Raw genomic sequence first — 12,441 nt, 5'->3', positions numbered from 1 at the left:
TGATAAGTAATATTGATAAAAGTAATAATTAAATAATATGAATAAAAATATCTCAATTGCAAAAATAATTTCAAGCCAGTTTTATTTCGACAGCAACGATGATGTCGTAGTAAAGACTTTTTTTTAAACTAAATTAAAATTAATGGCTTGTAAATTAAATTAGTTACATTAAGAACATGAACAAAATACTAATTAATTAATATTTACATAAAATTAAATTAATTTTAACTTAAATTTATTTTGAAAAGCATTTTATTCTTATATTTTATGAAACATTCGTATATTTTTAAAATTAGATTACTAAAAACAATTATAATATAAATCATCAAACGAATTTAATATTTTATTTGTAAAGTTTACATAAAATAACAAAAAATATTATTTTCTAAAAAAAAATTAATAATTAAAGTTCATGTGTTTCAAAAATATAACTATAGTTAAAGTTAAAAATTAAATCATTTAAAATTAACTAAGTTAAGTTACAAGTTATTAACTTTTAACTTTATTATTTAACTCTTAACTTTTTAACTAGTTAGTATCCAATATCACAGAATATTAAAAATGAAAATAAAATGTGAGTGCCGTCGACTGATGTTTTCGAATGTAGTCCAAGATTTATATATCCTCTGTTAGTCGATTGAAAATTATAAAAATGACCTCTCACTCTCACTTGATTGGCTAGCTTTCATTATAATAAAAATACGAGATTTCTCATATGTATGAAATTATTCGGCAACATATTCCATTTCAAATTTTGTCAGTGTGTCGAAATTGCTTACGTCATCCGTATCCATGGAAACGTTTCATTCTTCCCCATTCTTTCCTGAAAACGACAGAGAATTGTGGCTTGTGTCGATAACAGATGATCACGTTGCTCGTTATTCTATTACTATATGAACGCAGGAGTTTCGAAATTAAAAACGGGGAATAATAAATTTTCTGCGTAAACTGCGTGTCTTGCGCGTGTGCGTGTGCGTGTGCGTCGTTGACTATAATAGATAACCCTATAATAGATAACCTACAACGTCGTAAATAAATTCCGCATGTTATTACGTCTGCGAAACGCTATTTTTTATGATAAGTTCACGTGTTCCTTCTTAGATACACAAATATATAGCTCGCAAATATTCTCGTTTACATTTTATCAACTATAGATGATGTATAATAGCGCGTAACACAGAGTGCATGTAACGATCGCGCATAATAGCTGTCAAATAAACAATCAACCTTTATGTACAAAAGGAATCGTTTTATTCGATTGGCACATTTCAATTCCTTGAATATGTCACGGGAGGTAGTCCTGTGGCAACACGTTTCTTTTTTCACAATCTCGTTCATCGCTTATTCCAAATACCTGCGCAATATTTGCTTTTATGTAGCGCGACAAGACGGTAGAAGTGCAATAGACGATTGCGTAGACGAGTCGCCAAAGCCGGCGCTTGTGCCTCAAGATTTATTTATAATTAGACACATTTTTACAGGACTTGTTTGTCTACACTAATCAATCCTCTTTTGCGTAGTATTGATTTCTCTGCAATAAAATTTGAATGATTAGATATATAAGAATAAAAATTTATATTGAAGTTATTTCTAATTATTATCCTATTTAATCCTATATAATTTTACTAGCTCCAATTATAATTATACTAATAGGATTTGCAGCAAGTTTTTTACAATTTTATGCATCTTGTTTCTAAGAGCGTTAATGTTTATGCTATTTCATTCGATGAGATTGATCAATGTATGTACAGTTATTATCAATTTAAATTACTTGAGAATCAAGTATGTATACAATTAAATTAAGTGTCACAAATAGATTTCTGCTAATGATAATAATGCCTTAAAGTTGGAGAATCATTTTATATATCTCACTTTGCTCTTTTCACTTTATTGACGGTTGTAGCCTGAAAATTTAGCTTTCACGCATGCTTCTTTAGGTAAGATTATCAAAAGTAACTATTATCTTATAAATGCATTTTATGCACAAATAATCTCTATTGTAAGATGATATAAAAAATACATTTTCTTTTATTTAGATACTTTTCAAAGTAATTGAAAATGTGTGTAAAAATCAATCTACAGCCAAGAAAGAAAAATCTCTTCTATCGATATGGATATGTTATCTTGATGCTTGCATGCATGGTATTTGCTACTATTCAACCACATATTGGTGGAACAAACGGTAATCAGTTTTTCTAAACCAATAAATACTTCAGTAAGGAAAAAATATATATACATGTACACAAAAAGAATTCTTGCAATAATTTTATCATGTCACTTGAGATAATGGTACATTGATGTTATAGCATTACGTTTTTTGTTACAGGCATAATAAATGGTAATTTTATTATTCGCTGTTTCGCTGTGCCTTTGATGTATTTGGAAGCTGGATTATTGTGCGATCCAAAGTCTCTTTATTTGACATTGAAGGATGGCTATCTCCTGACATTTGTGATGGTCTTCGTGTACATTTTGATGCCTTTTTTAGCACGAATCGGGACGTACCTATTGACCTACGCGAAAGTTAATGTATGGCTACTCAAAGGGATGGAGGTGATGAAAAATTTTTGTAATCTCTAATTAATCTTTTTGTTAAGACACAATAGACATACCACAGACTTGGTGGCTATATAATATACTTGTAGCTGCATATGATAACGATTATTATCATATATTTTAGGTACTTTACTGCATGCCACCACCATTTAGTACGGGTCTTGCTTTGTGCCGTTTGGCACAGGCTGATTTGCCTACGAGTGTAATTACCACGCTAGTATCGCACTTTGGAGGATTATTTTTATCTCCCATTTTGCTCTATTTAATGGTATATAAATTCTTCACAAGAAATATAATTTTCTTACTGTTACATATTCAATAATTTTTTTGTATTATTTATCTTTACAATTTATATTATTTATTATATATAATTAAAGTTTAAATTGCTATTTTAAAAGATTACAAGACGCTCTAAACAATTTCTTTTAACAGTTAGGAACATCTACTCCACCATTAGTTGGGATTAACATCAGAGAGACTATATACAGCACACTTATTCCATTGGGAACGGGTATCATTCTACGGATGTTTATACTGAAAGACAAGTGCTTGAATATTAATACGAGTTGGTTTTCTCAGGGTTTATTGCTAACAATAGCGTATCACTGGTTTTGCGATGCTGTTCTGGTTGATGCTTCATCATTGCAAGCGGTGGATATACTGTTTTGCGTACTTATTGGTGAGTTATTTAACTTCCCAGTAAGCAATTAATAACATAACGTTAATATTATAATTTCCTACTCAGCAATATAATTCTAAGATACGACACATATTGTATTTATATTGATGAGTTTATTACAATATTAATTATAATATTAATATTGTGTTATTTCTAATTGGCGTTTGTACTGGATTGTTAATTTCCTGAGCAGCCTTTTTCGTTCCACATATTTAACACTACTTTTTTTTTTAAGCATGCCTGGGCCAGCTTCTTCTTAGCAGTCTGTGCTGGATCTTGTGTTCTCAATGGATGCCACGGAATATTCTTCTAGCTGCATTATTTACTAGCACTCACAAATCTGTTAGTCTCGGTGGTTGGATCTTGCGTGGAGCGTATCACGGCTCGGCTCATGGGCCAGCAGTGAATTTACCATTGACGATTTTACCCGTTGCACAATTGTTGTTAGGTAGTTTATTAGCCAGCTGGCTGGCGCCGTAAGAAAAAAACATTAATCTTACTCAACGTTTATATTTCGATAGAGATCGTTTTATAGAGATTTATAGAGAAACATTGTTTTATCTTTCAAGCTTTTCATCTCTGTGAAAAGTACGATAATTAAAGAGCATAAAAATTATATTTTTATGCTCTACCTTCACATCTTAAAAGAAATGGCCAGTAAAAATTATTACAAATCAATTTTAGTTTTAATCAAATTGAATTAAGTTTGTTACAAAGCATAGATTAGAAAAAAATATATATATATATCGATTGTCGACCATTATTCGATTTTTTAAGGATGAACTAGGTAAGCACTCACTGCAAAAAAAAAACATTTTATATTTTATCAAATAAATTTTATTCGTTCGTTAATGAAATTCTCTGGAAAGATTACGTTTTGATGCATGTACGAACGAACAATTTTGCATATGAATTTATGTTACTTGTAATTGTTATATATTGTGTAATTTGATACTTACCTTGGAAACTGGATGGAATGGTTTGTGTGTAAGAATTATGTTTTACTGCTTTAGTCTTGGATTGAAGGAATTTATGTAAATAATGCGCGAATATTTCATATATATATATATATATAGATATATATCTCGTTGCGTCTTTTAGCAATCTAATTCATTGACAGTTTTTAAAAAGAAACAATAGGGATAATACATTGTACTGCTCATTATTACAAGAACCATTTTAAATAGATACAATAGATAAAAGTCAACAGCCAATCGAGCAAGAGGTTACGACTTACGATTGAATTATACAATATAGATACCTATTTGTATTGTATAAATTACAAATATAGTTTCCTCATCTTCGAATGAAAAATTTCTGAATATATCCTCGAAATTACAAGCTCCTACTTATCCTAAGTTCGTCTACCGTATGTTAACGAGCCTTTAAAACAACAAGAGCTAGGAAAACGAGTTCGAGTTTCTACGTACAAAAGAAGAGGACTTGTAAAACTCAGAATGACAGATGTTTTTTTTCTTCCCATACAAAACATAGCGATTTTATTCTACAAATAATGGGGATAAATTTTGGTTAGTTATTTTTGTTCTTGCATGTTGATTCATTTTTCTCCTTTTTTTTCCTTTCTCTATTTGCACCGCATAATATGGTACATCGTACCGTCACTGGTGCGCATGTGTGTGTAGTATATTCAATAAAATATTAACAAATAGTGTAACACTCATGATAACGCTGATGATGAGCATGATGTAATTCGATTTCTTCGTGAAAATCATGGCAATGAATGCATCAAACGATGGTGCGACAATGTATGCGTAAATACCAGGTCGCGTACGATAATCGGCCTGGATAATCACGCTGTCGTTACATTTGACACCAAGCTCCTGTCATAAACGATACTGATGTTGACGCCGATGCTGCTATCGTCGCCAGCTACGCGACTCACCGTCCTCGTCTTCCTCCTCCTCATTTTCCTCTAAGAGTAACGCCTCCGTTCCCTGGAAAATTGAATTACGTCTTTAGAACCTTTGATAACTAGCAGAAAATATGAAAATGTGTGCTCTTATTATAAAATATTTATATTAATTAAACTTTCTATATTGTACTTAATGGATTATTGTTCTTGTTAAAATCGGTATCTTGTACTAAAACTTTTACTTCTAAGTCAATATCTTCATCTGCAGTAGGTGCAGTCTGTTCGGAACGCGATGAGAGTTGCATAGATGTGCTCGAGTTAGTGCCAGCTCCTCCACGATGTAGATGATGGCCTGACACCCAAGTTATCGATAACAATCTGTCTTGAAATGTGCGTCCCTTCACTAAGGCCACCTCAGCCTCCTTTCTCGATTTGAAATTGATCACGATCGAAGGAGTCGCATCATCAACTATTTGATTCACTATTTCACCAAATTGCTGAAGCACAAGAGAAAAATTGATAATATTAATTACATGCCATGTACTTGTTAATAAAAAGAATATACATGGTGGCCTGAAATTTGCGAATCAAAATATCACAGTAACAAAGTTTTTGAAAAATTAAGTAAAATAGTCATTTGTCATTAATAGATTATTTCAAGCACTTTAAATTTGTCATTTGCCAGTTTTAAACTCTTATATCTTAAAAATAATTAAAACTAAAAATTTACAAATAATTATACTTAATTTTTCGAGAACTTTTTTGCTACAGTATTGTATTTTAATTCTCAAATTTCATCCTGTATATACCATAAATCTGAATTATATATTTGTAACATGTAGCTCCAAAATATTGGCCATAAAAGAACATTAATTAATCTAATGTTAATTTGTTTCTATTGACAAAAAATAAGTTTATAAAAAATAATGAAAATTATTTCAAGATATGAGATGATATGTGGCTTTGTATTAGAGCACTTTATTTATCAATAAAAGGGTCTTGGGTTCAATTTCGACTTTTATCCCTTGTGTATCTTAATGTATGAGAAATGGAGTTTTGATGCAAGTAAAGAAGTAATATAAATTGTTATCTATTTCAGAAACAAATTACAAATTAAAATTAAATAATTATTATTATTTCAGGAAACACCAAGGGGGTAATCACTCAGAAAATAGGTGTACACTGAACTGCGGACTTCATCGGACTTTGTTGGAATTTATTACGATTGCTAAGATTTCTCTAAAAAAAATCATCAAAAATCTCGCTCTAATAACTGATTTCAACAAAAAATTTATAGCATAACACATGAAATTCATTAGATATCAGACTTCAAGGAATTCAATGGACTTCAGAGAATTTAACAGACTTCTAATAGGTTGTACACTAGAATTCAAGAGTGGTTACCCTCTCGGGAAACAGATTTAGTATATCTTTCTTTTATTTTTGAACGACACTTCGCTCTGTATCAAAATATTAAAAATATTATGAATGTCTAACTCTTACTTGAAAATGTGCTAGAACTTCCGCTTTCTCTTCAGTTTCATAACCGGAAACTAAAAGACCTGTTGGCCGATGATCCACCGAGACATGGGCAAAACTCCCTCTGCCACGGCCTCTGAAGGATAGCACGTGGGCGCTGCGTGCGACCCGGCTGACTTTCGTGCCTCTACCTACGCCGGGATTAGTGTTCAAACCCAACGCGGCCGCTTGGGCCCGAAGTTCATTCAATCTTTTTTGCAATTCGCCAGCGTCTTGACCCTCTTGTTGCGCAGTCATTAAATCTAACTCGGCATCTAGTATTTCCTTTTGGGCCTGCTCCCTAGACTTCACTTGCGATTTGTTACCGCCAATTTGACCGTTCGCGGCCAAATCCTTGCGCAAATTGTCAACCGACTGTTGCATAGCTTTTATCGTCGACATAATAGACTCCTTTTGCTCCGGATTCTTCTCAGCTTTGTCAATCAGGACGCGTAACTCGATCAGATGCTTGTCTAGGAGTTCTTGTTTCCTCTTGCGCAAATCAGCGGTCAGCTTTATCGCCTCCTTACGCTTCTCCTCTTGCTTCTTCTTTAATGTTTCCTTAGCCGCTAATATCTCTTGCGTTTTCTTTATCGCTAGAACCTTATCTTCTCGAGTAGGAACAACGGCAGCTTTAGGTGAGGTTGGAACTAAGGTTTGCGTGATTTGTTCCTCGGTCGAACGACGCGTGGGAACGTACTCGTTATCTTCAGTTTTCGTCGGTAATGTTACCGCGGCGCCTAGCCTTTCTTTCACAGAGGGACGACCTGAAAACAATAAATTTTCTCATTACTAAGTCACGCACGCTTAGTAATTTAATGTTTACAATATTTATTGTGAATGATAAAAAGCGTTTTATCTTACCGGGTGGCACATTTTCGATAGCTCCACCAGCCGCGTTATTATTGACGTTATTATGCCAAAATACTTTAATAAATCTATTATTTAACACAGCCTCTGTGCTTCTATAAGCAGACTTTGCTTCAGCTGGCAGTTGAAAGGTAACCAACGCTGCCTCAGGATCGCCGCCAAAATTAACTTGGATATTTACAATTTTACCGAATTTGGAAAAGTGATTATTCAATTGAGTTATATTGTTTAAACTTCGCGGAACCTTTTTCAATTCGAGAGAACAATTGGCAGGATTATGCACTACTCTCTGCTTCGGTCCAAGTCGATTAAAGTCGAACGTTTGTTTGCGTTTTAGCGGGTTGTTCTGAGTATGAGTTATTTCTGATGAGTTTGTGTGAGGAATAACCGGCACACTGATTAGCTCCCTTTGCCCCCTGCCATAGATCCCAGATGTGGGTTGCGGGTGTCTACCCCATTGCATTCGTGGCTCCATGCTAGGTGCGTCTGGATTATATTCTGCAAAAGCATCTAACATATTTAATTCATTACATTTCAGAAAATATAAAATATTACTCTTATAAACTGTAACGCAACAATACAGTCATAACTTTATACAATCATAATACAACTTTATAGCCACTCTCTTTTATAATTTTCTATTTCAATTCAAACCAAAGTCAAAAGTTTACGTGTATTCATATCTTTAATTAATTGATGGAAAAATCGATAATTTCGTAATTTCCACTAAAGTTTCTTTTAATAATGTTTAGTAAAAAATTATTTTAAAAAATTATAGCTTTGCTACAACATTATATGAAGCTATTAAAATAATTACAAAATATAGAAACACATACCCATATTAGAATGGTGGTTTCTTAAGTGAGGAGGTGGTAAAGTAGTAAGAGGAAGATGTGGCGGTGGTGGGTTACCATTAGGACCCTGCGGTGGTTCTGATACCGTGCCCACTGGAACTGTTCCTGGACCTTGAGCGCCATGAGGTCCAAAATTCAAAACACTAAGTGCCACATCTTCCAATATAACTGGATCCGTACCATGATCGTAAGGACAAAGGTCTCCCCTCATGCAATATCCCTTTTCTACAAATATAAATATGAAAGAAATAACAAGCAATGTTCAAATATAATACCATTAAAAAAAACGTGTTCTTTTCGACTTTGAGAATCATTTTATTTGACAGCTGTCAGCTTAAATCTTTAAACAGCAATTTTTTTCAAATACGATAGTCATTTTGTCTTGTAAACCAAAGAAATTGAAATACATACCGTCAAAATCTCTGCAACGTCTCTTTGTTTGTGGTTGAAAAGAACTTGTCTGATTATTTGGAATACTACTCGCAACAGCGACAACACTTTGTATCGATTGACTAGTCGTAGACAATCTCATGTCTACATCCCCGTGATTACTATCTTGAGTCGGTGTACCACCACCGGGACTTCCCTCAATTCGATCCGTTCTATCTACCTCTATCCTCTCGAAGCGATCAATCTTCTTCCGCTCTACTGATCTTGAACGCGATCGAGATCGAAGTGGCGTTGGAGATCTGTTCCTGAACCTCGCTCGATGATCGCGATTATCTGGACCGTCACGTATCCTAGGTCGTATCGGTGATGTACTGCGACTCCTGGTACGCCTGAAAGATAAAAATACATAGTAAAATATTCCAGGTTTAGTTCAATAATTAATTTAAACAAAAGAAATTCACAAAGAAAGGTTATTTACAATTTAATAAACATTTAAAAAAACCAGTTTAATATACACCTGGATCATCTCATTAGGAAATTACTGTGAAATAGCTGTAACTCAGTAAAATCTTTTTTTTCTTAAAGCATTAAAAATGAAATATCAAGTTCAATATTTATCACAAACATAATAAAAGCTTTATTAAAATTCTAATAAAATTCTTATTAGACATTTCAAGTATAGATCGTACCGGCGATCATGTCGTCTGGTACTAATCGGTGGAGATTCGTTTCGCCACGGGCGACTTCTATCTCTTTCTCTATCACGCCGGATGTGTTCCCTACTTCTGGATCTACGTCTGTCTCTTTCCCATGATCGCGATCGTGATCGTGTTCTTGATCTCATTCTCCCACTCCTATATTTTACACAGTATGACAATAGAATTGAAATTCTAACATTATTGAAACTTAATGTACTAAAATTCTCGTATTTTCTTTTTAGCTCTCCTCGTTTCATATAAGCTATAAGCATTGAATCATATGCATCGATTTTATCCTCTCGTAAAAAAGAAAAGAAAAAATTACCATACCTGCTTCGAGATCGCTTTTCCTTTTCTTTATCCTTATCCGAATCAGATTTTCTAGTCTCGCGTTTACTAATTACAGCAGGTGCAGATCCATTAATTTGAAGTGGAGTGGGGGGATTTGTAATCATAGGTACTAGCGGAATTGTCGCATCTATTACTTTCTCTGTTGACGATGATACAATTGGGGGGGCTGCTGGATTTACGCCAGGTGGTGTCCCACCTCCATCTGGGTCGTTTTTAGGTGGTGGAAACACATACTCCTGTGTCTCCAATGTCTTAAAGAGCAATTCCACAAAGTTTTTGGTTTCTGCAAAAAAAAGTTATAATGTGCCTTTAATATTAAAATAACAGACAATTAGATTTGCAACTAGCATTCATGAATATTTTGTATAAACGCACCTTGCTGCAAAAATACATCCAACTGTTCAACCATACCACCTCGTAGTTCTTCCCAAGTTTTGTCTTTCTTAACCAAAGCATAGACATATTTAGCCAAAGCAGCAGGATCTGCATCACATCTAGCAAAAGAAAACAACTCATTTAACAACAGACTTTGTTCAAGAAAAAACTTCTATAAATACCTGAAAGATTTGTTACTAAAAAATGTAAATATTATTACATGTAACTCACTCTCTTACACATAAGTTAAATACAGAATGCTTTTTATATTTAATAAAATTTAATGATGCTATTAGCAAAAACTTCTTGTTATGACATTTAAAATATGTAAATTAATCAACTATACAATACTAATACATAAATAAAACACAAATACATACAAAAATGTTTCGATTTAAATAAGATTATCATACATTACTTGTAGCTCATATATAAAGCAAGGTAAGAGGAAACATAATGGATGTTCATATGCATGAATATAAACCATATTCACAAAACTTTAATTCATAATTCATACTTTTTGTACTAGCTAAATTAGATTTTACAATGGACATGATAAATAATTATTTTATATTGCTGACAACTTAGTTGTTTTCTATCTTTTTAAGATAAAAACTAACTTATTTACATTTTGCTTTACTCTTCCAGTTCTATTAATCATAATCTTATAATCTACAATTTGTAACAAAAGTAAGAATCATAAATATTAACAAATTTTCTACAGCTGAGAGTTTGCTTTAAATTGAGAGATAAAAAATCTTCAACTGTAAAAAAACTGCGTAAATAAAAAGTATTTTGTATATTATATAGTAAATGGCAATGCAAGCGGGTTATTTAATACTTTGTAAAACTTAATGAAAGCAGAGCTTGTATTCAATCAGTAGTTAGTCTTTAATTGAAGGTGAAACAGAAATTATACCACTTTCACATCCCTGAGATAAAAATGTGCTTCTTCTTTAAGCTATTACACAGATTACAACAAACGTCAGTAACATCAAACAGAAATATACAACACCATGTTTGTTTACTGAGATTCAAAATTATATGTTAAAAACATTCAGGAGACGCGTAATGTCTACTGGCACTCAATGAAATAATTTCCTAATCGTCTTAATCATTGCAGAATATACAGAGCTGAAGTCACCACAAGTAAAAAAATACCAAAACTTTCAACGAGTCGTTCCAATATGAATGTCGTTGCTGTGCACTGCCTGCGATGTATTAAGCGAGAGACCAACAAGTAGCAACATAATACGGTTCCAGAATTTAACATTCGCACTCAATAGACAAGTCGATTGAGTGAATTCGACGGGTTCGTTGATGACGAGGCTGGTGCCTCGGACAGGAAGACAGGTGCAAGAGCGCTCTCGGGGAATGGGGGTGGCAAGAGCGGGGGGGGGGAAAGGGAGATGGCAATCGGGGATGCAACTCCGTATGTAAATACCGTGTCACACGGAAAACGCTGCGCCAGCCACATGTACGGCCATTTACGAACACCGTGCGCGCGGGTACACACATACGCGCGGAGTGGTGCACTCTTCTCACAGGGGGGCACGAGACCTGGCCTACTTACAGCGGCTCCAGCACGGCGGTGAGCCACGCCTTGAACTGGTCCGGATTGTCGATTATCATTCTCAGCGAATCCCACGTCACGGTCTGGCATAGAAGGCCTCGCGGACACGCGTCAGTCACACAGAGTGCCACAAACGAGCGTGAATCCAGTACCCTCCTAGATTGAGACAGTCGCCATTCTGAAATCAGTCGCTGTTGCATTGGCACGGGGCAACCGCGCGGACCTAGACGGCGCGCCGTCTCCACCGTTAAGACGTCACGTGGAAACAGCTGCTGCCGCAGCTGGATCGCGGTCGGAGGTGTCGCTGATGTTCGCCAATAGGAATTCTGCGATTTTAGTACCCGTTTCACCAATTCCAATTGGCCGCATCAATTCCCAAGTGCGAAATTTGATCACCGATCATCCCTAGCCTAATTTTTTAATTATTTTTATTAAAAAATTAATTATTAATTTAAAATATTAATTTATACAAATATACTATGGCCGGTATTCATAGTCGATTCTTATTTCAAGATCGTCTTAAATAACGTCTTAAGATGCTAATAAAGTTCTCTGATTGGTTGATGACATCTTAAGGTGATACTTAAGATGATCTTAAATATAAATCGACTATGAATACCGGCCTTTAATTTAAAAGAAAATGTTTTGTAATTGGTTATTCTTCCGACATAGCTCTAAGGTTCCTTTCCGGCCTCATGCAGACA

General features: G+C 34.2%; 2 protein-coding genes across 5 annotated transcripts; one reads left to right on the top strand and one right to left on the bottom strand.

Annotated features, from left to right (window-relative positions):
* Positions 1–1,004: 1,004 nt before the first annotated feature.
* On the top strand, positions 1,005–4,536 carry LOC105197439 (sodium/bile acid cotransporter 7). Of its 3 annotated transcripts, none has more exons than XM_011163792.3 (6): positions 1,005–1,028; positions 2,037–2,182; positions 2,327–2,553; positions 2,681–2,824; positions 2,989–3,235; positions 3,471–3,715. In XM_011163792.3, exons 2-6 carry the CDS (start codon positions 2,059–2,061, stop codon positions 3,713–3,715), a joined length of 987 nt encoding a protein of 328 aa, XP_011162094.1. In that variant the 5' UTR covers positions 1,005–1,028; positions 2,037–2,058. The 3 variants fall into 3 exon arrangements, with proteins under 3 accessions (XP_011162094.1, XP_011162093.1, XP_025986884.1); XM_011163791.3 differs by having other exon boundaries at positions 1,010–1,937; XM_026131099.2 differs by lacking the exon at positions 1,005–1,028 and having other exon boundaries at positions 2,059–2,182; positions 3,471–4,536.
* A 223-nt stretch (positions 4,537–4,759) lies between these two features.
* LOC105197437 (RNA-binding protein 26) lies at positions 4,760–11,946 on the bottom strand. 2 transcript variants are annotated; one of them, XM_011163788.3, is made up of 10 exons: positions 11,738–11,946; positions 10,165–10,283; positions 9,769–10,072; positions 9,430–9,594; positions 8,762–9,129; positions 8,333–8,575; positions 7,491–8,006; positions 6,612–7,393; positions 5,351–5,605; positions 4,760–5,190 (listed from the first exon to the last, which is right to left on the bottom strand). In XM_011163788.3, the coding sequence occupies exons 1-10, from the start codon at positions 11,935–11,937 to the stop codon at positions 5,113–5,115; spliced, it is 3,030 nt and encodes a 1,009-aa protein (XP_011162090.2). In that variant the 5' UTR covers positions 11,938–11,946; the 3' UTR covers positions 4,760–5,112. The 2 variants fall into 2 exon arrangements, with proteins under 2 accessions (XP_011162090.2, XP_011162091.2); XM_011163789.3 differs by having other exon boundaries at positions 7,491–7,994.
* Positions 11,947–12,441: the final 495 nt, after the last annotated feature.

The sequence above is a fragment of the Solenopsis invicta genome, chromosome 2, assembly GCF_016802725.1.
Source record: "Solenopsis invicta isolate M01_SB chromosome 2, UNIL_Sinv_3.0, whole genome shotgun sequence".
Classification (NCBI taxonomy): domain Eukaryota; kingdom Metazoa; phylum Arthropoda; class Insecta; order Hymenoptera; family Formicidae; genus Solenopsis; species Solenopsis invicta.
This window is presented reverse-complemented; position numbering and strand designations above follow the sequence as displayed.